Source organism: Stegostoma tigrinum, chromosome 9 (genome assembly GCF_030684315.1).
Source record: "Stegostoma tigrinum isolate sSteTig4 chromosome 9, sSteTig4.hap1, whole genome shotgun sequence".
NCBI lineage: Eukaryota > Metazoa > Chordata > Chondrichthyes > Orectolobiformes > Stegostomatidae > Stegostoma > Stegostoma tigrinum.
In genome coordinates, this window is record NC_081362.1 from 63,435,225 (window position 1) to 63,462,057 (window position 26,833).

General features: G+C 39.2%; 1 protein-coding gene across 1 annotated transcript; it reads right to left on the bottom strand.

Moving 5' to 3' along the window:
* Window positions 1-26,737, bottom strand: utp25 (UTP25 small subunit processor component). The gene is made up of 12 exons (XM_048536790.1): window positions 26,586-26,737; window positions 24,542-24,581; window positions 22,516-22,750; window positions 21,995-22,210; window positions 21,538-21,623; window positions 20,232-20,639; window positions 12,031-12,244; window positions 11,119-11,321; window positions 7,500-7,682; window positions 6,332-6,444; window positions 1,725-1,970; window positions 1-734 (listed from the first exon to the last, which is right to left on the bottom strand). The coding sequence occupies exons 1-12, from the start codon at window positions 26,693-26,695 to the stop codon at window positions 488-490; spliced, it is 2,301 nt and encodes a 766-aa protein (XP_048392747.1). The 5' UTR covers window positions 26,696-26,737; the 3' UTR covers window positions 1-487.
* Window positions 26,738-26,833: the final 96 nt, after the last annotated feature.

Sequence of the window (26,833 nt, forward strand, 5' to 3'; positions counted from 1 at the left end):
GACTATTTAAAACAGTTTTTAATAGAAGCGGTACAATTGACGATTACAAAAAATTACAAACAAATCCACAGTTTATTTGAAAGCATTAGAATTCTGTTTGATTGCTGTTTATTTCTCTTAATCTAATCTCAGGGTGTTTCCAGAATATAATCTTATAATTAGAGATTTCGGAGCAAGCCATGAGTTAAATTAAAAGTCATAACGTGCCATTATTTACATTAATGGATGTAGAAAGATCAACTGAGTATTAAATCCTTGAGTTAAAAAGGCAAACAGTGTAGAATAACAACAAAAGTATAAGCACTGAACAGGTCAGGGAGCATCTGCGAATAGAAAAAGGATGAATTATCACTGACCTGAAACATTAATTTTGCTTTTCTCCATTGATGCTGCTTGACTTGCTGTGCATTGCAGCATTTTGTAATCATTTCGAATTTCATGACTTCAGTGATTGTAAAATTCTTCGATATTGCTAGTCCTCAATTTGTTAAGTGTCTTCTCCAGTTACAAACAAATGCACTGACTTTTTAGACTGAATCATCTGTGCAGCACGCTCTGCTCCCACCACTCGAGTCAGCTTCTGAGCATCATACTTGGAATACAAAACAGTGCAAGTCCATGTTGCTTCATCGCCCCTATTTTCTGGGTTTAGCATGTTGCAAATGTCACTGTAGAAATGTGGATATGTAGGAAGCTCATAGAAAATAAGATGTCTGATGCCTTTTATGGTGTACCTGTGTTATGAAAGGTTTAGAATTATTCAAAAGGGGAACCCACAATAGACATGTCAAATCACATTATATTCTGAATGTAGGAACAATTGTGGTTGGTTGGCTCGCAAAGCCAGTTCGCTGTTTTTCCGCAGACGTTTCATTACCCTGCTGGGTAACATCACCAGTGCAGCCTCTGATGAAGTGCTGTTGCATTTTCCCGCCTGTTATTTGACCTCTGGAGTCCGTTGAGCTGGATTACCTCGCTTATGGTTTTCCTTCACAGTCGAGTGTATATGGGGTTGAGCTCGGTTTGTTGATGGCTTTCTTCGTGGAGTAGCAGGCTTCTAGGAATTCCTGTGCTTGTCCCTGGATCTTGGTATTGTCTCGGTTAGCCAATCAACCACAACATTCACAACCTGAGCTACAAATCTACTCTAAAATATTGTATAAACAATTCAATGAATATGTATTTGATGTGTTGATTGCTTGACAATGCAGGATTACTTTGCACTACAGCAACACTAATTAGCTAGCACTACCAACAGTTCAATTGCTGAAAAGAAGTTAGTTCTACATATTTAAAACTGCTTTTAAAAACTGTCCCAAACCAAACATTCTTAACCTGAAGAGAAATTCTATTGAACTGGTTAAGAGGAGGTCACATTCTGATTAATTATAGAATTATGTCTGTTTTGGTCACTGTTTGCAACCAGCTCTCAACTTCTGATTAGAAACAGGTTGAAAGGAAATACAAAATAGCTCATTTTAATTAACCCAAATAAAGGTGCCCATTGACCTTTAATTCTGGCACTTGGTTTCAACATAATGTTATGTTATGTTATATCCAGTGGATATAAATTCATTCGTTCTTACTCAATCCTGCAAGACTTGAAATTGTCTATACGGTGAACATCACATGTTAAAAAAGGCATTCAATCTCTACTGAGAGCATGGGTAAACGATGAAACTGTGCAAAACTATATGAGCTTTTTTGAATTACAGGAATCTTACCGTTTGTAAAAATAGAAACGTTCAGTGAATAAAAGGAAAGATTTCTCCCCTTTCAGGAAGTGATGTCTTGCTCGATTAATAGCAGATTTTTTGCTGTATTCACAAATATGAGAAAAATTTACTTCTTCACGGTTCAAGTAGTTTCTCAGTCGCACGTAATCGAAGTATATCGGTACATAAATTAAGGTGTGGGACATAACTGCTTCTCTGTATTGAGGCAAAATGTTCTTGACAAAGAATTCAAACCTTTAGAGCAAACAAAAAAAAAAGCAAATCATTTTTAAAAATTGCATATTAAACACTAGAATCAATATGCTTATCCTATCCAACTGTCTAATCTACTCTAATCTTAAAAGTTGGCCACAATTACAGCAGTATTTTTCTTACAAGCCCTTGTTATTTCTTGATAATTTGTGCCATACAGTACATCTTCAGTCACTGGGTCAGAATTTCTCCTATTAGTACTCTGGGTGTATCTTCACCATGTAGAATGCATCAGTTCAAGAAGGTAGTTCAACACATTCACTAGGCCAGTTTGGAACTGAGAATAATTGTTGTCCTAGGCAATTAGCTCTATATCCACATCTCTGACTGAACCAATAACAGAACAAGCTATCTTCTGATAATAGATAATGAGACAGGTTTAATGAATCAGCAGACAATAATGGATCCTTCAGAGAAAAATGACCACAAAAATGCAAACATCACATTCAGTTTCACAATGAGAAACTTGGGTCTGAAACTACTGTATTTATCAAAAACACTTACATCAGGATGAAGATAGGAGTTGGCAAAAATGGACTTGGCAAACAGATTACAAGGTAAGAAAGTAGGTAAGGAGTAGCAGACATTTGAAAATTATCAAGAAATAATAAAAACTGCTACAAGAGCCTCTATACATATACAAAGAGTAGCAGAAAAGCTAAAGTAAATACTGATCTTTTAGAGAATGAGTTTTGGAGATTACCACTGAAAAGGCAAGGAAGTGGCAGAGACTTTGAACAAATATTTTATATCCATCTCCATGGTAGAAGAGATTAAAAGCTTACTAATAATTAATCATGGGCAAAGGGAAGGGAGAAATATAAAACAATTATTGCAAGCAAAGAAGTACTAGGCAAACAAATGCAACTAAAGACAGACAAGTCCCCTGGTCTCAACGTCCGTATACGTTAGTATTAGAAGAAGGGCTGCAGAGATTGTAGAATGCATTAGCTCTAATCTTCAAAATTTTCTAGGTGCTTCAAAAGTCCAAAAGGTTGTAAATCATAAATATAACATGACATTCGAGAAAGGAAAAACCAGAAAGCAAGAAATTATGAGCTAGTTGGTATACCATCTGTCATTGGAAAACTACTGGAATCTATTATTAGGATAGTAGTAGGATATTTTGAAAGTTATATTACAATTACAGACAGGAAACAATTTTATTAGATCTCTTTATTAAAGGATAATGGATAAAGAAGAACTTGGCATATTGTGTATTTGGATTTTCAGTAAGTGTTTGACAAAGTGCCATTTAAAAAGATTACTGGACAATAGCCCGTGATGGGGGCCATATGTTCAGGCAGATAGAGAACTGACGAACAAGCGGAAAACAAATGGTAGAGAGAAATCAGTCACTTTCAGGAAAACTACCTGATGGTGTATCACACGATTCAATGTTAGGGTCTCAATTATTTGAAATCTATAATCAATGACTTGGGTGAATGGACCAAGTGTATTTTAGCCAAATTTGTTGATGGTAGGAAAGCAAGTTTTGAAGACAAATGGTCTAGAAGTGGATAGAGAGAAGTTATGAGGGAGGGCAAAAATTTTGGTAGATGGAAGATGTGAGAAAATGTTAGGTTGCCTGTTCTAGTAGAAAGAATGGAAAAGTAAAATATTACCTAAATAGAAGAAGACTACTTAAATATTGCAGTACAGTAAACTTTGTCTTGACCAGCACCTTATCACCTGGCATTCTCAAGATATATCATTTCTGCCAGTTTATTAAGTACTGGAAGTTTACTGTATTATCATGATCTCCACGATGCCTGAGTAGTCAGTCAAAAGTGCAAGTGAAAAGGCTCTCTACTGCTAAGTTTTATTTAATGCAAAGTTTAATGCAATGTTTAAGTGATTTATTCCATAAAAAACTACAGAAGGTGATGTATATACGCCCTGGATTATATTCTATTACTTCAGAGTGTGTTTTTACATTGATCATGTGGACCTCTTAAGGTTGGTTACACTGGAGGAAGTGCACAGAAAGTAGTTCATAGCAGCTTTTTAGGTCGATTCCTGTTTTGAAGAGATCATCATATAAGGAATAGAAGAATTGGAGTCTATAGATTGGAAGATGATCTCATTGAAACATACAAGATTCTGAGGAAGATGTACAGGGTAGATCCTGAGTAGATGGTTTTTCTCAGAGTCAGGAAGAGGTAAAAGGCCACATGCATAGGCAAATCTCAGAAGTGCAAAATTAAGGAAACAATAGTAGGAGATGTCAGCTTCCCCAATACTAACTGGGTTAGACTAAAAGTAAAAAGGTTTGGAGGAGGTGGAATTCTTAAAGTGATTCCAAAAGAGCCAGTGCACAGTAAGTCCTACAAGACAAGGGACAATGCTGGACTTAATCTTAGGGAACAAAGATTCTCAAAAAGGTAGAAGCATCAGTGGTGGAAGACTTGAGTGATACTGACTACAACTCAGTTAGATTCAAGGTAGTTATTGAAAGGGACAAAGATGGATTGGAAGTAAAAGATTCTGAATTGGGGAGCCTGATTTTATAAAAAGACAGGATTTGAACAAAGTGGAATAAGAGCGGCAACTGATAGGAAAACCTACATCAGAACATCAAGTTATTCAAAAACAAAACAGTGAGAGTACAGGGCCAACATGTTCCCAATAAAGATGAAGGGTAGTAACAAGAAGTTGGGAGAACCCTGTAAGTCAGGAATGTACAGGATCAGATAAGGAAGAACAGGAAGTTTATGGCAGATAGGTGAGCTCATAATGGCAGAATCCCGTTAAAAAGTGCAGGTAGTTATTTTAAAAAAAATTAGGAAAGTAAAAAGGAGGCATGAGAAAGCACTCATGAGTTAAATAAAGCAAATCTTCAAAGAGTATATTACGGATAAGAGTATTACCAAACAAAGGAGTTGGGTCCATTACAAACCACGTGACAAACAGTTCGTTCGTTAGGAAGAAATGGGGTTTTTAAAATGAATACTTTGCATCTGTATTCACTTACAGGAGGATGATATAGGGATAGAAATCAGGGAGAGAGACTGTGTTGAACTTGAACAAATCATTAACAACAAGGTGGAGCTAATAACGGTCATAGCAGGCTTAAAAGTGGATAAGTTCACAGGCCCAGATGAGATGCATCCCAAGGTGCTATGGGAAGCCGGGGAGAATACTGCAGGCATTCTTTAACTAATTCTCAAATCCTCTCAGGCCACAAGCCTGCCAGAGTATTGGATAGCAATTAATATGAGCCTCTCAACACTTTAGGAGTATTTAGATGAACACTTAAAATGCCATAATAAGAACCAAAAGAACTGTAGATGCTGTGAATCAGGAACAAAAACAAAGTTTCTGGAAAAGCTCAGCAGGTCTGGCAGCATCTGTGAGGGAAAAAACAGTTAACGTTTTGGATCCGCTGACCCTTCCTCTGAACATATTTAAGGCTATAGACCAAATGCTGGGAAATGGGATTAGAATGGATAGGTAAGGACATGATAGGCTGAAGGGCTTCTTTCCACACAGTACAACTTTAACTTTGTTATAATATAGAACTAGTGAGCATAACTTCAGAACAAAGGGTGCTTCAGTTAAGAGGGCAATAGGACAAATTTATTTTCTCAGAGTCATAAATCTTTGCATTATCCACCCACAGGGGTTATGGGAACTTTGCAATTAAATTATATTCAAGTTTGAGATAGACATGTTTTCTGCAATGAATTGAGGAAGGCACAGTGGCTCAATGGTTAGCACTGCTGCCTCAAGCACCAGAGACCCGGGTTAGATTCCACCTTTGAGTGACTGTCTGTGTCAAGTTTGCACATGTCTGCATGGATTTGCTCCGGTTTCCGCCCATGGTCCAAAGATGTGCAGGTTGAGTGGATTGGTCATGGGAAATGCAGGTATACAAGGATAGGAGAGGGCGGTGGGTTTGGGTGGAATGCTGGAGGGTTGGTATGAACTGGATGGGCTGAATGGCCTGCTTTCACACTGTAGGGATTCTATGATTCTATAAACTCAATCAGTCCCAAATTCACAAAGAATTTTGTCCTGCAACACATACAGTTATGTGACCATCCACAGACTGCCAGCGTATTCAGACAACAATAGAATAACTGTTGCAAGAACTGGGGAAAAAAAATATCAAAACAGATTTTCTATCAAGTTTGAAATTGAAGCCTCTGACAGGAGTTTTACAATGCAGCTACTGGTGCTGCATGACTTTGGAACACTGACTATGGTGGCTGAAAATCGTGAAGCACACCATTTGTCAAAGACCATCCCACAATCGAACCCCACAATAATACCAAAGGTATAATTCAAATCAATTCAGTGCACATAGAAATTGAAAAGACTCTCTAACTTTAATAGATTACCTTGCATCAGGCAGACCTGTGAAGCTGGACACATCTACTCGCTGGAAAACATGTGGCAACTGCACAACAACATGGCAGACTGAACCAGTTTGAGGTAGGTTACTTACAACCACCTAAAAAATAAGAACAAAATCTTCAACTTTGTCCTATTGAGAATTTGGTGAAGCAGTGCACTAGTGCACTCATATGCTGTATAACAAATATACCAACATATAAATCATAAAAGTTCCCTCGACTATACGCTCAAACATAGCTATGTAGTGTATAAGTTACTAAACAGAAACTACCTGCTGAAATTTCTTAATGTGGAATGAAAAATACAGTTATAGACCCAATCCAGTTTTCCCAGGCTTACATAACCAAACAGTCATGACAGATAGGACTGTTTGGAAATTTGAAAATGAAAATGCCTATTCAAAATGTGCTACTTTATCAAGGTGATATATAGGTTTAGCGTCATACAGCACAGGCCTTTTGGCTCATCAATCCATGCCGACCAGGTTTTCCAAACGGAACTTGTCCCATTTGCCAGCTTTATCCTCTAAACCTTTCTTTTCTGTGTATCTGTCCAAGTATTTTGTAGATGTAATAACTGTACCCATCACCACCAGTTCCCCTGGCGGCTCATTCTATATATCTATCACCCTCTATGTGGAAAAAGTTGCCTCTCAGGTCCCTTTTAAACTTTTCCCCTCTCACCTTAAACCTATGCCCTCTGGGTTTTGAAGAAAAACCTTTCCCCACAATGGAACAAAATGTACACTGAAAATTACCTGGTGACTTCACATAGAATGTATTAAATCACGTAAAATTGCCTTTATTGATGTTGGGTACATGGAGGTTGTTTAGAAAACAATCGCTTAGTCTGCAGTTTAATCAGGCACTCAGATTGTAGAAAATTAACCCTGAAGAAACAACCTAAATACAGCCCAGCTCAGATCCAAAACAGCCAATAATGAATAAGTAGCATCTGGTTAGAATTACTGCTTGATTACAGTACAGGAGGGCAATCTGAATGTTGTGTGTGTATTAGATCACTAAGACTTCTTAAGGTTGCAGTCTGTTGTCTTTCTTCCCATAGCCCTGGAGTTTGCTTTTATAAATCAGACTGAATAGCATTCCCCAAAATCCAAAATAGCCAATAACAAAAAATCCAAAGAGAGCAAACCTGTCCTCTGTAATTGAAACAGTGTTTACTGAGAACAGCATTAATCTGTGGATCCTGAAATGCACTGAAGATCAAAGTCTGTCTGTAATACTTGGACCAATTGTTCAGATTCCACATCCGCACTCGGGAGAAATTCACTCCATGTGGCTCATGAGGTTGCTGATTAAGATGTTTCAGTAGATGCTGCAACAAGTGAGAACACAGCACTGAAAATAGCTCAACTTATACCATCTTCAGGCTTATATTACAGGAATCATTGAAAAATTATACTGTGTTTTCTGAATATGTATCTGTCTTGGCACGTGAGTCACGTTAACAAGGTAAATAGAGAAAGAAATGTTAGATGATGGAGCCATGGTATTAACAGTAATCGACACAGTGAGATATGCCAAGCTTTTTCGCCTCAGCAGTACTGATCCATTTATTACCCCCATCCAGAATACACAAAGAAATCTTATTTTCTTGCTAGATTCACTAACCCTAGTGACAGAAGCTGTTCTAAATTGAATCAGAGCATGCTTACACTGCAGACAGCCATTTTCCCCTTCATGCCTGTCCTCTGAAGGACCCCACAACGATTTTGGGGCTGTCACTGATCAGCAACTGAACTGGACCAGTCATATAAATACTGTAGCTACAAATGAAGGTCAGAGTTGGTAATCCTGTAGTAAGTAACTCATCTCCTGACTCCCCAAAGTCTGCCCACCATCTACAATGCACTACTCAAAGTATGATGGAATAATGTCCACTTGCCCGGATGACAGCAGATCCAACAACACTTGAAGCTTGACACCATTCAGAACAAAGCAAGCCAACGGACTGGAACCACATCCATAAGCATTCTGATGCACAGTAGTAGCGAGTGTCTACCAACTACAAATTGCGCTGCAGAAATTCACCAAGGATTTATAGCCAGCACCTTCAAGACCCATGAGCACTAGAAGGACAAGGGCAGCAGATACATGGGAACATCACCACCTGCAAGTTCCGCTCTAAGCTACTTGCCATCCTGGCTTGGAAAAATATTGTCATTCCTTCAGCATCACTGGGTCAAAATCTGGGAACTTGCTTTCTAAATGCATTTTTGGTGTACCTGCACAAAATGGACAGATGCAGTTGAAGAAGGCAGCTCACCAGCACTCTCCAAGCATCTAGGGATGAGCAAAAAAATGCTGACTCAGCCAGCGAAGCCTACATTCTACTGATTCATTATAAACATTCACTTAGTGGGCGTCATGTTATTGCTTGGTCTGCCAACTTCCTTAAATCTGTACCCCTTTTGTTCTCAATCCTTCCATAAATGTGAACAGCTTCCCCCCACTATCTACTCTGTCCAGACAGAAATATATCCACTAAGTTTCCTCCCAACCTTTTATTTGCCAAGGGGAACAGTCTCAACTTCTCCAAGGAACTGAGGTTCCTCATCCTTAGAATCACTCCAGTTGATCTTTTCTGTACTCTCTACTGCCTTCACATCCTTCGTAAAAAGTGCATTGGGCTGAACCAGCTTTCAAGTTTAGCATAGCTTCCTTGCTTTTGTGTCCTTATTAGTGAATCCTAGGAAGATGTGTGTTTTAACAGCTGCTCTCAATCTCTTCTGCCACCTTCAATGATTTATGAACAGGTCTCCTATCTCCAAGTGCATTTTATATGTACCTTTTATCATTGATAAATTTTGAAATTGTGCTGAGAATACTATCATCCAGATTGTTAAGAATGAGATGACTATGAAGGACTCTCCTTCTCAACCTCTTCCCTTGCTTATGGTGTTGTAACCCTCCAGTTAAACCACCACTAGTTGTGTCTCTCTAATGAGGGCATAGCCCTATGGTTCGCCAGCACTATTGGCAACTTTACCTCTTCGGGGTTGGTTAGTTCAACTGGCTTGTCTGTGATGCAGAACGACACTAAGAGTGCGGGTTCAATTCCCTCATCCACTCCTTTCACCTGAAGTGTAGTGCCAGGTTAAACCATCATTAGTTGTTTCTCTTTAATGACAGAACAGCCTTATGGCCCAGGAGGACCACAGTGATTTTATCTGTACCATTACATATGAGGAACAACAATGGGTTTTAACACTGATCCCTAGGGAACTCCATCATAAATTTGCCTGCTGTTGAAAAGCATGTATTAATCACTAATCCTTGTCTTGTCCCTCAGCTAATTTCACTTCCAGATTGCTACCATCCCATTTATTCCATGATTTCTAACCTTTTTCCAGGTGTGATAGCTGTCTCTTCATCAAATGCCTTTTGAAAATCCATATAAGCAGCAACAGCATTACTCTCATGAACCCTCTGTTACCTCATCATAAATTCAATGTCAGTAAAATGACTTGCCCTTAACAAATCCTAGCTGTCTTTCCTCAATTAACCAGCAATTGTCCAAATGACTATTAACATTGCCCCAAGTTATCATTTCCAGATGCATCCCTAGTACCAGGGTGGCATATCGGTTCAGTGGTCAGCACTGCTGCCTTTCAGCTCCAGAGACCCAGGTTCGATTCCAGCCTCAGGCCACTGTCTGTGTGGAGTTTGCACATTCTGTCCATGTCTGTGTTAGTTTCCTCCAGGTGCTTCCAGTTTCCTTCCACAGTCCAATGACGTGCTGGTTAGGTGGATTGGCGGGTCTGGGTGGGCTGCTCTCTGGTAGGTTGGTGTGGATTCAATGGGCCGAATGGCCTGTTTCCATGCAGTTTGGATTCTATGATTTATGATTTCCATGATTAAATTGACTGACCTGTGGCTGCACAACGTATCTTTATTTCCTTTTCTGACCAAAGATGCACTACTGCTGAATCTCAGATTTACCATAAAATCGTGGCTAGGCTTTCTCCAATTCCCACTTGGATTCCCATCAGTATTTTGGATTCATTTCATCCTGTCATTGTGGCTTGACAACTTTAAGTAGTGGCATCCTATCCCATGCTACCACCTCATTAATTTTAAACCATTCAAGTATCTAAATTACCTATACAAACAGAAATTGCTGGAAAAAACTCAACAGGTCTGGCAGCGTCTGTGGAGAGAAAGCAACCTTAATGATTCAGGTTCAGAGACCTTCTTTAGAACAGAATTTAAATTGCTTCTGCGATGACCTATGCATCATCTATTTGGCAAGGGCAAACACCATTCAATATTTCTGCACAAATCTTCCTTTGGCTCCTCATTAGTCCATTCCTCCTTTTACCATCCTTTTGCTATTTCTTTGCCTATCACTGTTTTAGAAACAGTTGAACAACATCATAGGAAGTTTTGGTAATGATGACTAAACCTTCTCCAATCCCTTCATCTAGGCACACTTGATGAAAAGACAGCAGTGGCTGTTTGATTTAAATTACACAATTTTTCATTAAGTATAAAATTAGAGCTACTTCAACTTTAATTTCAATGTTGAAATATAACACAAGCGAAGAGATACACTCACATCTATCACATTTGAATGTACCTTCATTATTTTGGCAACCAGTCTGTTAAACTAGTTTAAGCAAAGCAACTTTAGGAATATGGTTGTATTAATGATGGCAAGTTATGCTTAAAATAAATTCTATATTCTAAACAAAATGCATTTCTTCCCCCAGATAATCCACCAAACAAAACCATTGGGACATATTTCTTACCACAACATGCTCCCAGTTTTGCATTAGATAGATATCAGCTTGGTCAATAATTAATATTTCAATGGAAGACAGGAAATCAAAATCCCTGATCTTGTCACCCTCAGCTTTGATTATTGTCCGCAAACCCAAGGGAGAAGCGATGATGATATCACTAGAATAAAATGGTGCATACAATCTTATACTCCTACGAAGGATGGCCACACCTGATTAAGAGAAACAAATACACAAATTAATTTATGAATAATGAGCATATTCTCACTACTTCTCCCTCAGCAACAAAACACAGCAAACAGATTTATTGTGTCTACCCTGCAATCCCGAGTAGTGTCCCATCAATTGCAATTGTCCAATTTTGTAGTCGGAATGCTACAAATGACCTCAGTTCTCTCAACCAAATCACGATGAAAAAGTATAATTCAATTTATTAATGTAGAATACTACATGGACAAAATGCTGAAGGTCCACCACGTGTAAAATTAGATCAAAAACACAAAGGGAGGGACAGATTGGAGACAAAAAGGCAACATCTTGTGTTTACTAATGGGTTGCAGCTACCAAAAACAAAAGGCTGACTATTACCATAAAATCTAGAGCATAGCAAATTAAAAGTTCAGAATATCACTCGCAATGTTCATGTCAAGGTCAATTATTTCAGTTTAAGAGTGGGGGAAGAGGAGTGATGTTACATGGCACAGCATTCCTCTAAGTCAGTTTTTGGGTTCAAATCCACTCTAGGACTTGATAGACGCAGAAGGTGCTTTCCTAACGTGCCAAGCAGATTATTCTAAATCAACCTGTAAATCCAATTCACCCATATTGAGAGTTGGGAAGTCTCCTGTTTAGCCATGCTCGAAATGGAGTGGCACCTTCAGGCTAAAACCTTCAGCAATCTGGTAGGAAACACAGTCATACCTATTCGGAAGTGATCATCAATATTGCCAGCAAAAATAGCTTCATAATCTTCAGGCCGTTTTAGATTTGGTGGTCTATCTTCTGGACTAGAGCCATACTCATCCTTAAATCTTTTTTTGTTGCTCACTTCCAGCTTGTCTTTCACATCAAGAAGACTAATCAAGATTTGTACCACTCTTAAAGCTGACTCTCGAAATGGCACTACAATAAGTACCTGGGAGACAAAAACATTTTCTTGTTAAAATATTTAAATTAAGTGTAATAAACAGGTCTTCAGTTTCCCCATTAGGAAGGCGATACCCAGATAGGCTCCCTTATGGCCAGCCTTTCACCAAACCAATTGTTAATTCAGGAAACGCCAAGGCTTACAGTTATATTGAACAATGTTCTTAAACAGTTAGCACTCATGACTGAAATTTCTCATTTCTCATTGCAGCGACCTTGAGCTATTTAATATAAATTGGTTAATAATTTATCAAATTTCAGGCAAAGGCAGTAAGCATTTGCCCATAAGTATATAATGCCTTAAGTTAATTGTGTCAGTTTTTACTCTGAACCATGTCAATGGCACCAATAATTGTAGAAATTACACAAGCAGAAATATCAGGAGTGTATACATTCGCTGGGGCAAATATTTCTGTTTTCTGACATTTTAAAATATATTTATGAGCTTCTGACTCAACATTTCATTCTATTTTAATTACAAATTTAATCACATTTAAAGCATACAAACATTTCAATACACTTCGTTCCTAAGGATGTTTGTTGCAATTTTAGTAAAACATATTTATTTAAATATTATTTTATTAATCATAGCTTTTCAATGTGAAAAAGAGGGCTGGAACACTGAATAGAGACAATGGGAACTGCAGATGCTGGAGAATCCGAGATGACAAAGCGTGGGGCTGGATGAACACAGCAGGCCAAGCAGCATCTTAGGAGCACAAAAGCTTACATTTCGGGCCTAGACCCTTCATCAGAAAAGGGGGATGGGGAGAGGATTCTGAAATAAATAGGGAGAGAGGGGGAGGTGGACTGAAGAGAGATAGAGGAGAAGATAGGTAGGGAGGGGATAGATCAGTCTGGGGAGGACGGACAGGTCAAGGGGGCGGAATGAGTTTAGTAGGTAGGAAATGGAGGTGCGGCTTGAGGTGGGAGGAAGAACAGGTTAGGCAGGTGGGGACGAGCTGGGCTGGTTTTGGGATGCAGTGGAGGGAGGGGAGATTTTGAAGCTGGTGAAATTCCATATTGATACCATTGGGCTGCAGGGTTCCCAAGCGGAATAATGAGTTGCTGTTCCTGCTACTAAACTCATCCCACTCCCTTGACCTGTTCCTCCGCCCCGGACTGACCTATCGCCTCCCTACCTCCCCACACATACTCTCCTCTGCACCTATCTTCTCCTCTATCTCTCTTCAGTCCGCCTCCCCCTCTCTCCCTATTTATTTCAGAATCCTCTCCCCATCTCCCTTTTCTGATGAAGGGTCTAGGCCCGAAACATCAGCTTTTGTGCTCCTAAGATGCTGCTTGGCCTGCAGTGTTCATCCTGCCCCACACTTTGTTATCTTGGAACACTGAATACTTTGTGCACAATTAAAATTACTGGGTACTAACCTGTAATGCTGCATGGTCAATTTCAGCTCATGGGTCATCAACATTACTTGAAAACTTGTATAGAATTTCTTTACATTTATATTCACTGTACTGATGACATTAAATTTTTACGAACTTCATTAATGTATTAAACTGCAATAAATAGGTTCTCACTAAGCAAGCCTTATTTAAACAGTAACATGGAGTCTACTTTTTCAAATGAATCATTGCTAAAGCACAAAATATTTAAGAATTTTCACACACTTGAAAGTAAAGCAATGTCAGTTTCAAACAATAAATTGCTGCTCATTTTTGCAGAGCAACTCAGACCATCAATTTAACTGGGGAATGTGTTTAGTCACACAAAATAAAAATCAGTAGAATAAGTATGGCAATGGATTATCATGCAGTAGCGATCACAGAGGATACAAAAATCTCTTTTCAAGCAATGCACATACATTACATCTGTAAAAGTCTAATGGATAACACAGCTGTGTCTCTCCAACCTGGCAGAGGGGTATAATGGGCATTCCCACTTGGAGGTAGTTTGAGCACTTAAATTGGCCACAATTGTCATTAAAGATGTAAACCATATGATATTCTATAAGCAGTGTGGGGTGCCGGGCTACTTGGGCAACCCACGAGGTAGAATTTGGCAGGCATGGAGAGAGGAGGATTCTTCCTACTATGTAATCTGTACCAAAAAAGAGAAACCAACTAGCATTAAAAGGGCCAAGCTTGAGGGAATAATCTAGTTTTTCTTTTAATTTCACTCTCCTTCAGAGGCTGCTGACTAGTTCCAGCTACCTTGCCTCAGCTACCTTTCCTTCACAGTTCCAGTGATGATCCAGCTTTTGGACCTTGCTGCAGTGCCAGCAGAGGCTATCTCTCACAGATGAGACATTTGCCAGAAGATGCAGAGGACTCGGCTGTCAACAGTTAAGCATCCAATTGACATTAAATCAGATTAGAAGAGCCTGGAATGGCCACTGAGGTGCCATCTGCCTCTCCAGTTAGCAGACTGGTCCACCTCAGGGGCTTTTAAACTCTGCCTAAAATCTCCAAATGCAATACAATACAAGAAGCAGTAGAATTTAGTGAACTAGAGTCATACAGCAAGGAAACAAACCCGTCAATCCAACTCATCCATGCCAGCCAGATCTAGGGTGGAAGTGAACTGTATCAGAAGGGCGGGCTGCCCGTGATTGGGAAGCGGACGGTATCTAGAACGCTACTTGGGAGTTTTGATTTGGGTTGGGGGCACTACCCAAAGAGAGAGAGAGCAAGAGAGCGAGTGAGAGAGCGAGTGAGAGAGAGAGAGTGAGAGAGAGAGTGAGAGAGAGAGTGTGAGAGAGAGAGAGAGAGAGAGAGAGAGAGAGAGAGAGAGAGAGAGTGAGAGAGAGAGAGTGAGAGAGAGAGAGTGAGAGAGAGAGTGAGAGAGAGATAGTTTCAAGTCCAGTGTTCTGAGAGGTTCTGAGGAAGAGTCACCGGACACAAAACATTAACCCTGATTTTTTCTTCACAGATGCTGCCAGACCTGCTGAGCTTTTCCAGCAACTTCTGAGCTATGTCTGAGGCAATTATAGTTGGGAATAAGAACCAGTCAAATAGTCAGGGCAGGCAAGAAAGCAGAGAAGGAAGTAAGACTGAAAAAATAAAATTGCATTTATTTCAATGCAAAAGGCCCAACAGGTAAGATGTGTGAATTCAGGGCATGGTTGGAAATAATGCCCTGGAATCATAGCTATTAGTGAAACGTGGCTCAGGGAAGGGTAGGGCTAGCAACCTGGTGTTCTGGGGTACAGATGCTATAGGAAGGATAGAAAGGTTAGGGCAAGAGAGAAGGGAGAAGTGGCATTTTTGGTTAAGGATGACATTACAGCTGCACTTAGGGAGGAAATTCCTGGGAGAACGTCCAGTGAAGTTATATGGGTGGAACTGAGAAATAAGAAACAGATGATCACCTTATCGAGACAGTACTATAGGTCTCCCAATAGTCAGTGGGAAGTTGAGAAGCAAGTTTTTAAGGAGATCCTAGATAGGATTGTAATGGTAGGAGAACTTAACTTTCCAAATATCAACTGGCACTGCCATAACGTTAAGGGCTTGGATGAAGAGGAATTTGTTAAGTATGTGCAAGAAAATTAAGTATGTGGATGTATCTACTAGAGACAGAGCAAAAAAACAGGACTTCTTTTGGGTAATAAGGCAGCGCAAGTGACTGAGGTGTCAGTGGAGGAGTACTTTGGGGTGAGTGATCATAATTCTATTAGTTTTAAAATAGCTATGAAAAAACTAAACCAGATCTAAAAGTTAAAGTTCTAAACTGGAGTAAGGCCAAGTTTGTCAGTATTAGGCCATAACTTTCAAAAGTTGATTGGAGGAAGCTATTGCAGGTTAGAGGGACAGCTGGAAAAGTGGGAGGCCTTTAAAAACGAGATAACGAGAATTTAGAGACAGTATGTTCCTGTTACTGGGAAGGGCAGGGCTGGTAGGTGGAGGGAATGCTGAATGACTTGAAAAATTGAGGGTCAGGTCAAGAGAAAGGAGGAGGCATATATAAAAGATATAGACAGCTGGGATCCAGTGAATCCTTTCATAGCAGGAGTATACTTAAGAGGAAAATCAGGATGGCATAAAGGGGACAAGAGATGGCTTTGGCAAATAAGGTTAAGGAGAATCCAAAGAGATTCTACAAACACATTAAAGGACAAAGGAGTAATAAAGGAGTGAATAGAGCCCCTTAAAGATCAACAAGGTTTTAAAAGGTCCCACTTTTTAACCTCCTGCCTAATTTCCTACATATTCTCTGCAAAACCACATCCCATTCTCTACGTACATCATAGGTACTGTTACGAAGTTGGATACAGTAATTGTGAAGTGGAAGACAGGAAACTAAAAATGTATGGTTCCTTTAAGAGATTTGTGCTTTTTGTCTGCACTTCGAATTTTTTTTTAAAATTGCATGTTTGTGAGCAGCAGCTGAAGTTGCTAGTACAGACCGCCTCAAAGTGAAACAAGTCTTTTGAAAAAGCCTTACAAGTGGCAGGCAAAACAGTAGTCTTATTCTGATGTTGTGACAACGAGTTTGAATGCGGCCAATTAATTTAAAACGAAACTCAGTGATTCAAAGCCAACTAAATTTAAACCTGATGGTGTTGACAGCCAGAGAGAACTGCCACCTGCCAGAGTTAGCACCATTCAGTTCTCAGAGAAAGCCCATCTAATTGAGCTAAAATACCATGGTACGTTTTGATTAAAGTCCTCACTGAAGAAATTAGAGATAAAACATCCCTGACAGTTGAATTAATGGAAGAAAGGTGTTTGTGAAGACAGTGGGATGACAGAATATTCCAGAAGACAGTCTGTGCAAATTGAAGAGATGTTATAATTTATTACTTCTTATTAATTGGGTTTATATTAGTGGCACTTGTCTAAATTCTACAGGAATGCTCTTTAAGTAAAGACCAGTAAGGAAGTAGTTAATACTATAGGAGGGAATTTTTCCCCCCCACCTTATTCATTCACAGGATGATAATGATGTTGCTGGCTAGGTAGCATTTTTTTTGCCCATCCCTAACTGCCCAGAATTAACCACATAACTGTGGGTCTGGAGTCACATATAGGCCAGACCAGGTAAAGATGGCAGTTTCCTTCCCTAAAGGACATTAGTGAACCAGGTTGTCAGTTAGTAGTTCTAATTTGTTCATTGTTGGGTTAAATAAATAAATTGCTTCTTGTTACTTGTAAAGTGGAGATCAGGGATTTTCTATTAGCCACTCTTATTAATTAGAGGGGAAAGTCAAGCTTCTGAATGTTTCGGGTGTAATTATTAGAGGGGGAACCCCTACTCCCAGCATAACAGATTAGGGCTTCTGTTTTAGTTTAATTATCAGAAGGGCTCGGCCATTCCCCGTAGTAACAGTACCAATGTATACAATGACTTTCTGCTGGTCACTCTCCCCTTTGAGTATTCTGCACCTGCTCAGAGACATCCTTGACCCTGGCACCAGGGAGGCAACATGCCATTCTGATGTCTCTCTGACAGCTGCAGAAATGTCAGTGCCCATGACCAGAGAGACCTCTATCATAATCAATCGCTTGAAACCTGACATATCCCTCATTGGCTGTACAGCCAATCAGGATACCAGAAACCTGGCTGTAAGTGCTATATTCCCAAGAAGCCGTTGCCATTTACAGCATAATTGTTTGAGATGGGAGATAGCCACAGTGGACTCCTGCATTACCTACCTACCTCTTCCTTTCCTACTGGTAACCCGCCTGCTTGACTGTAACTGTGAATTTCTTATCTGCTTGAAACTACCATCCATCACACCCTCTGACTCTTGTAAATTCCTCATTGCCTCTAACTGCTACTCCAAATGATCCACGTGTTCTAACAGGATTTGCAATCAAACATGCTTCCTACAGACAGTCTCCAAGAATACTGAAATGCTCCCTGATCTCCCACATCCAACTGGAAGAGCATATCACTCTTCCAAAAGCCACTTCTGCCCCCTTAATCTACTGATACAAAAAATACCTAAGAACAAACATAACATACTCTGCTCAAAAACAGCGTTAGCACAGTCTTACTGCTCAAAGCCCTGCTCTGGGATAACTTAATCATTATCTTCTATATTAAAAATCAATAAAAAGACAGATAAAATGTAAAAAAACACCCCACTCACTATTATATAATTACTAAAAAAATGAAAATAAGTTTATGAATTTTAAAATCAAACATTTAGTTGATCAGGCTCTAAAATCATCACTGATCTCTTCCAGTTGCAGTACGCAATTCCAGTATTAGATTTCCCAAGGTCAGTTCAGAAACTTTTGCGATTTCACAGTCAGTTAGCTGTGAAAATGCACCGCTTGATGTTTGCTTGCTAATGTCTAGAGCCGTTTGGAATTCTTCAGTCTCTGACCTCACCACTTGGTTGCTCTCCCAAAACTTAGTCTCCTGCTTCCTCTCTTTTTCTCTTGTTTAGGGTAACATTTTTTGTTTTCTTTTAAAATGTTCCAAAAACAATACAAGACTTATAAAAACAGTAATCTTTGCTCTAAAGAAAGCGAGTAAATCAGCTCCAGCACTGGAAAAAAACCTCAAGAAAAAGGAAGGGCAGCACGGTCTTCTCCTGTCCATTTTTTTTTGGCCTTGTCAACTTCTGATTATGAGAAAATTGATTAAGGATCATTGTAACATATGGATATTTATTTGGATTGGGAAATGAAAAACAAAAATAAAACAACCACTTTTTGTACATCAGTTTTCTTTCTCTTTATTTTCTGAAAATTACGCAGGGCCTTGATTAGGGAAAAAAAATACAAAAAAAAATCTGTCAAGTGATTTCAGGAATACAATGACTACCTTAAACATATTCAAAAACTGAACTTCCACAGTCCTCTTGGGAAAAATTCTAAAGTCTCAAAATGCCCTGGCTGAGTTAACTTTTCCTTACTTCAGTCCTAAGTGGCACCCCAATTTTAAATTGTACTTTTGGGTACAGACTCTTTAATCAGGAAAGCAACTTATCTATATCTACCCTGTCTGTCCCTTTCAGTATTTTGTAGGTTTCAATGAGATCACCTTTCATTTTTTAAAACTCTAGCGAATATAAGCCCAATATCATAATAGTACGGTCCATGTGCTTTGAAAAGTCTGGTGAACATGTGTTATGCAGTCCTTCCTGAGGAAAAAAAAGACCAAAATTGCACACATTACCCTAGATGCAGTGTAACCAGGCTTCTGTAGAAATGAAACAAGTCTTCACTACTCTGATACTCAAACCACCTTACAATAAAAGCTAACATTTCACTAGCCTTTCTAACAGCTTACTGCAACCTATAAGTAGCCTTCGGTGATTTATTGACAGCGACGCCTCGGTCCTTTTGTACATCTACACTTTTCAAACTCTATACTTTTGTTCCTCCCATCAACCTACCATAATTTTTCTCCATTTTATATTCCATCTGTCACGTTCTTGCCCAGTCACCAAGCCTGCCCAAATCCTCCTACAATAACTTTACAACTTCCCGACAAAACAATATCCTCCTTAGCTTTGTTTCATCTATAAACCTGGAAATATTAAATTTGGCTCCCACATTTCCATTACTGATCACATTGGCCTCCAGATCAGATGAAAGGCAGCCTTGCTGCAAGTGCCACACAATATATTATTAGTCACTTGTAACAATATACCATTAATAGATAACAAAGTGGGGAGCTGGATGGACACAGCAGACCAAGCAGCATCTTAGGAGCACAAAAGCTGACGTTTCGGGCATAGACCCTTCATCAGAAAAGCCTTTCCTTTTCTGACGAAGGGTCTAGGCCCGAAACATCAGCTTTTGTGCTCCCAAGATGCTGCTTGGCCTGATGTGTTCATCCAGCTCCCCACTTTGTTATCTCGGATTTTCCAGCATCTGCAGTTCCCATTATCTCTGATCACAATATACCATTAAGACTGGTTCTACCAATTTCTCTCTTTAGAAATGTTTCAGATTGCACACCAAGGTTTTACCTACTGAGAAAATTGTGTGAAAATAACCCCCATGTGGTGTTAATGGCACTTTTTAAATTGTCATATTAAGAAAATCATTACCTTAGGTCTTGTAAGTCCTTGATCTCTCAGGTCATCAATTTCTGCCTTTTGATCTTGGTACTTTGCATTATTGCTCAGCACCTGTGAATTTGCTTTCAACACGTGATTTATCACGTGTAAACAATAGGCATGGCGAATTTGCTCTCCATTTTGAATAGCAGTCCTTTCTGGATAATACAAATCTTTGTAATCATTTATTATATGGAAGAGTCCTTGTTGAAGTGGCGTGAAAAATTCTTGTTGATTCAGTTGATCCTCTGCTGAAAGGAGTTGAGCATTGACCGTAGGCCATGTTGTTTCTAGTGGTTTATGGAGATAGAGATTTTTTGAACTGTCATCTGACAACTCTTTAATAAGAGAATATTTCGGTAGGCGACTGGACCATACTAACTGCCCGAGGGTAGTCCACTTGTAAAAAGACAAAGAAAATTAATAAAAAGGTGCTGGCTTATTAAAAGCGTTTTGAAGTTCAGTGCCTTTTAATTTTAATAAACAAAACAAAATTATTTAATAGGAAATTTTATGAAATTTCTGTTCATTTGCCAACAATAATTTAAGTTCTTAAATAATTATTGTACAAAGCCCACAATTCAAAATAATGTTTAAAAAGTGCTTAACTATCAAATACAGAAAAACTTTCATTTTATATTTTAAAAATTTGCATCATCAGTGAACACCAGTAACTGGGAGTTTAGTATTAATTTGTTTGTGCAAAACTGAAGTAGCGTTAAGCTTCTGCAAATATCAAAAGGATGTCAGAGTTCACACACTGTCTGTAATCCCCACGGCTCAGAGCTATGAATTTATCTAAATATATTTTTACATTAAATAATGGACACTGAATAAAAGAAAGCACTATCAATAGCTACAGATGGGTTTTACCAGTCAAGAGCTGGAGCAAAATGGCCCCCTTAACATCAAGTCTGCACGAATATGTTATTTATACTAAGATAACACCGTGTGGAGCTGGAGGAACACAGTAGGCCAGGCAGCAGAGGAGTAGGAAAGTTGATGTTTCTGAAAAAGGGTCCCAACCTGAAACGTCAACTTTCCTACTCCTCTGATGCTGCCTGGCCTACTGTTTTCCTACAGCTCCACACGGTGTTATCTGACTCCAGCATCGGCAGTTCTTGCTATCTCTATTATTAATACTATCCTACTTGCCTTAATGAGAATACATCAAATGTCCTTAACCACTTGACCTTTAATACTAATGATAAATCATTCCCCAGAAACCAAAATCTCAAAAACTGAAGCAATTCAACTTCCTCAAAATTCTAACACTAAATAATTAGTTGACAATTACCTTTGACTGTATTGTACTATGAACCTGTGTTATAGTTTTCACTTCATCTTCCTCTAGCTCTGTGTCCATGTGTTGCTTAAATGGGTCTGAAAGAAAAAACAAGGTTGTGTTCAGCAAGCTTAGGAGAACATCAATGTTCAATAACTAAACTTCCACATTTCAGCAATGCCCTGCGCTACCTATTTATTCCACTAGAATTTAGCTAGTCCAAAAACAGCTAGGCTGCTCTATTGGTTTAAAGAAAAATAACTTTCTGAAAGATGGAAACAAAAATTATTCATACTGAATATCTAAGCTACAACGTATGCACTGTAGTCATGTTATGTTTATTGACCTACTCAAGTCACATTAACATTGTAGAATAAAACTGCCTTGGTCAAAGTTTACAAGTGGCAGGTTGTGGAACTCACCCAAGGGAGTCTACTGAAAATACAAATAGAAATCAGGAAAGTTTTACCTTCAGAACTGTTTACATAAGCAACTTCTTCACTTTCACCTTGACTCCCATCTCCAATGAAATTACTTTCTAAACAGAATTTAGCTTCATTCTTCACATCAGTGAAATCAGTTTCTAGGTCACTGTCGTTTTCAATTTTATCACTGTGTGCCACCTCACTCTTGGGAAATTCTTCTTCTGTAGTACAACTTTTCTTTTCAGCTTTACTGAATGCATCTGTAAACAATAAGCAACAACCAAGGAAGAAAAATGAGAAACATGCAGTCAACTTAATGACAGATTATTCAATGTCAGAATATAATTCTTTTTTAGAATGGATCTTGATTTAATTTTACAAAATGAATTTGCTATTTTTAAGAATGTCCTTTCCCATCCAGTCATTTCATATACAGCACATGACTGCAGAGGTCCAAGAAGGCAGCTCACCACACCTTTCCAAGGGAGGGCAATACATTCTGGTCCAGCCAGTGATGCCCACATCTCAAATAACAGAAAAAAAATACAATTAACTAAGAAAATACCTCTTTCTCCTTCATCATTTTTGTTGTTGATTTCATTATCATCTTTCTCTTCCTCCTCATCTTGGATCATATCCTTCACAACCTCTTCAAATTCACTTTCACTGTCATTATCAGAACCAGAGTCTGGATCCTCCGCAACATTTTTGAAGGTGGAACACAGATGTTGGTAGGCAGTCATCTGTTCCATACCAGATTCTGCATCGCTCTCTGAATCGGTCTGCTCTGAGCTTTCAGCCTGAAATTGTTTGGACAAAAATAATAGTAAGAATGGTGAAGGGACACAACAATCTAGCAATATTATCACTGAACTTTTAATCCAGAGACCCAGGCAATGGTCTGGGACCCAGGTTTGAATCTCACCATGGCTGATGGTGGAATTTGAATTAAATTTTAAAAACGCATTGCCAATTGTCAGAAAAATCCATCTAGTTCACTAGTATCCATTAGGGAAGGAAACTGCCATCCTTGCCTGGTCTGGCTACTTGTGACTCCAAACCCAAACTCCAAACTCTGAGCTGCTTTCTGGGCAATTGGGGATGAGCAACAAATGCTGGTCTAGCCACTAATGTCCTCATCCCGTGAGCAAGTGAAAAAAAAAATTGAATATCTGCAGTCACCATGTTCTTCAGACATTTTGTCTGAGAATTGTACGAACCTCATGAGCCACTATCTAAGACTGAAACCAACTATTTACATTTTTGGCACCTCGCTCAACAACAGTGAGTTTCTGACTTGTATACCTCCATTGCAAATACTGCCTTGGTTAATGTTTTCCTGCCCAATTACCTCAGTCCAACTGTAAAACTCGACATCATTCTCACCTCCAAACTCTATTACATCAATTTCCTCCTCAATGCATACATTTTTCACCCATCTAAAACTCTGACTCTAGATCCTGTTCCACACCAACTCCTCTGTATCTAATCATCCCTACCTTTGCTAGCATACAATGATTCCAACTGTCTCACCATCTCAATTTTCATTCTAGTGTTCAATTCCCAGATGGTTTTACCCTTTCTTACCATTGAGCACGTCCAATCCTAAACTTCTCCCACAATCACTGCTTCCGACTTCTCTGCGGCATGGAGGTGCCAGTATTAGACTGGGGTGGGCAAGGTCAGAAATCACACAACACCAGATTATAGGTCAACAGGTCGATTTGAAAACATAAGCTTTGGAGCCTCAGTCCTTCTAAAGGATTGAGGCTCCAAAAGCTTGTGACTTCAAATAAAACTGCTGGATTAAAAAGAACAGAGAACAAAGAAAATTACAGCACAGGAACAGGCCCTTTAGCCCTCTAAGCCTGCACCGATTGAGATCCTCTGTCTAAACCTGTCATCTATTTTCTAAGGGTCAGTATCCCTTTGCTCTCTGCCCATCCATGTACCTGTCCAGATACATCTTTAAAGAGACTATCATGTTTGCATCTACCACCTCCACTGTCAATGCATTCCAGGCACCCACCACCTTCTGCATAAAGAATTTTCCACGCATATCTCCCATTAACTTTCCTCCTGTCACTTTGAAATAGCATTGTGTAATTTCTGACACTGTCCAGAAAAGTCAGACATTCTCCCACTCTCTTCACTCTACCTACACTAGCTGTTTCTTTAGCTATCTACATTTCCATGCTTGGGAATTCTTTCATAAACCTTGCACCTCCTTTGATTTTTGGAAAACGGGTCTAACACCTGTCATCTGTGTCTTGGTGTAATGTTTACTTAATGTTTACTTAAATTATCTCTGTGAAATGTCTTTTTTTCTAGCATTAAGCATAATAAACTATTAAAATAAACATCAGTGCCTACATCATTGTTACAAACTTTCACAGCAAAGAACTTGCACTCTCAACCCATCAAACATTGCGTGTTTTATCTAGACATTTCCAGAGATGTTCATTTCTAGCTGCCATTTAATTCAATATTTTTAAAATTAAGTTTAACTAACACATGAAGCATTCTGTCTTCCAGACAGTGTTACCTCCAGATACTACAAAGAATCCACAATAGTAGTATTCAAAACTCACCGGATCAACAATCTGAACTGGCGCTGCTTTTTCCAAAATCCTGCAAAATAATACCCAAATATTACACAGAATTGCAAGATAGCCTGATGGCAGACAAATTGAGCAGGTATTTTATAATTTTCTCTATAAAAGATATAAAGCAACATCCCAGAAGCAATAATAAATCAGAAAATAAAAGGGTGTGAGGTACTCAGGAAAATTACAATCACTCAAGTAGTACTGAGTAAATCGCTGGCATTGAAAACTAACAAGCATCTTTATTTGGAGACAGCAAGAACTGTAGATGTTGGAATCAGTCAATACAGTGTGGAGCTGGGGGGGAAGTTAGGGCTGGTTATGAAGGATGCACACCCGAAACGTCAACTTTCCTGTTCCTCTGATGCTGCCTGACATGCTGTGTTCCTCCAGCTCCACACTCTATTGGCAACGTCTTTATTCTATGTTCTCAAAATAAGTTCCAACTGCGATAGGTAATATGTTGATTTTAATTTTCTTTTCCAAAACAAGATACAATTGTAGTGGGTTGCAAAATAATAAATGTTTCTCCTTTAGTCAAAACGAGGAATCAACAAACAGAAAACTACAGGCCAATCAGTTTAATGTCTGCCATAGGGAAAACATCAGAATCTGTTGTTAAAGGCATGCTAATAATTATAAGTTATTAATTTTCAGCATTCTGATTTTTAGAGGGTATTTCAGAAGTTGCCACATCAAATGTTGCCGTTGAAAATAAAACATCATGTTTTATTTTCCTCCGATGTCAGTATAATTCGACTTTAAACTTCGAAAATTGTTCACATTATTCCAACATGGGGTAGTATATTGGCATGGATAGAGTGGCAGATTGGCAGAGAGTAGGCAAAGATGGATCTTTTCGTGGTTGGTGAGATGTAATGGTGTGCCATATAAATTAGTGCAAGAACTTCAATTGTTTACAATTTTCATAAATGACCTGTTTAAAGGAACAGAAGGTAAGATGGCCAATTTTGCAGATAACAGAAAAAGCATAAAACTAAGTCATGTAGAGGACATATGGAGGCTACAGATACTGATAGTTACACAATGGGCAAAGAATTTCAGAGCAAACCGATCACAGTATATGATGTCAGAGAAGAAGCAGACCATTCAGCCCGTCGAGTCTGCTCCACCATTTAATGAGACCATGACCAACTTGATAACCCCCAACTCTACTTTCCTGTATTTTCCCTATCCCACTCAATTTCCCCACCGATTAGAAATCTGTCTCCCTCAGCCTCGAATATACTGAATGTCACAGCTTTGACAGTCCCTGGACTGCCGGTTTGTGAAAAAGACTTCAACAGCCAGGTTAAATGCTCGCTCCAGGTGAAGTTGCCACAAAAGGTCCCACTTTCTCAACTTGACCTGAGGCTTGGAGACCGCTACTGAGACAACAGTGTTATGGTTCTCTGGAACAATGGTGATTTTACCCTCACAGCCTTCTGCAGTAAAGAATTACAAAGATTCACTAGCCTTAGAGAAGAAACCCTCTTGCCACTAGCAAATTTTAAATAGATGAAGAGGAATTACTTCTCCCAAAAGGGTCAAGAATTTGTGGAATTCACTATCCCACACAGCAATGGATGCAAGGTTCTAGGGACTGAATTGCTTAATCCTGCACTTTTTAAAAAATTATTAAACCCATGTTCTTAAATGTATGGTCTCGTATTCTGAGGCTATACCCTTGGTTCTAGACTCGCCCCTAAGGGTAAACAAACTTTCCACATCTACCCTGTCAAGTTCCTGAAGAATCTTACGTGTTTCACCAAAGTTGCCTCTCATTCTTTCAAACTACAATGAGTATAGGCCCAACCCACACAATATTCATAAGAGCGCTCCACTACATCCAGGATTAGTCTCATGAACCTTCTCTGCACTACCTCCAATGTCAGTATAATTCGACTTTAAACTTCGAAAATTGTTCACATTATTCCAACACCACACTTCAGGATGATGAGACCGAAACACGGGTGCAAGACTGGGAGCGACGGCCAATTTAAGGTGATTCTAAAGCAGACAGACTCACTCATCGTGAAAGGGATGTTGCTCCCCGAATTCCCGCAGATGTTTTTTCTGCTTCTTGGTTAAGTTACTCCCAAAACGCTGCGATTTTCTTCCACTCTTTCTTTTCCCCATTTCCCCCCGACAACACGCGCACGCCTGCTGCTCTCCGATTGGACACCAACTCGGTGCCACGTCCCAATACGGGTTCTCACTATTAGCTCAGCCGTCCTACCTGAAAGCTAACCGGTACAGCTCCACCCAATGAGACTG

Coding starts and splice junctions, on each gene's coding strand:
- utp25 (XM_048536790.1), bottom strand. CDS start 26,695: ATGGGGAAAAGAAAGAGTGGAAGAAAATCGCAGCGTTTTGGGAGTAAC. Junction 7,683..11,118: donor AAAACTGGGAGCATGTTGTG/GTAAGAAATATG, acceptor CACTTGTTGCAG/CATCTACTGAAACATCTTAA. Junction 735..1,724: donor CGTTTCTATTTTTACAAACG/GTAAGATTCCTG, acceptor TTCATAACACAG/GTACACCATAAAAGGCATCA.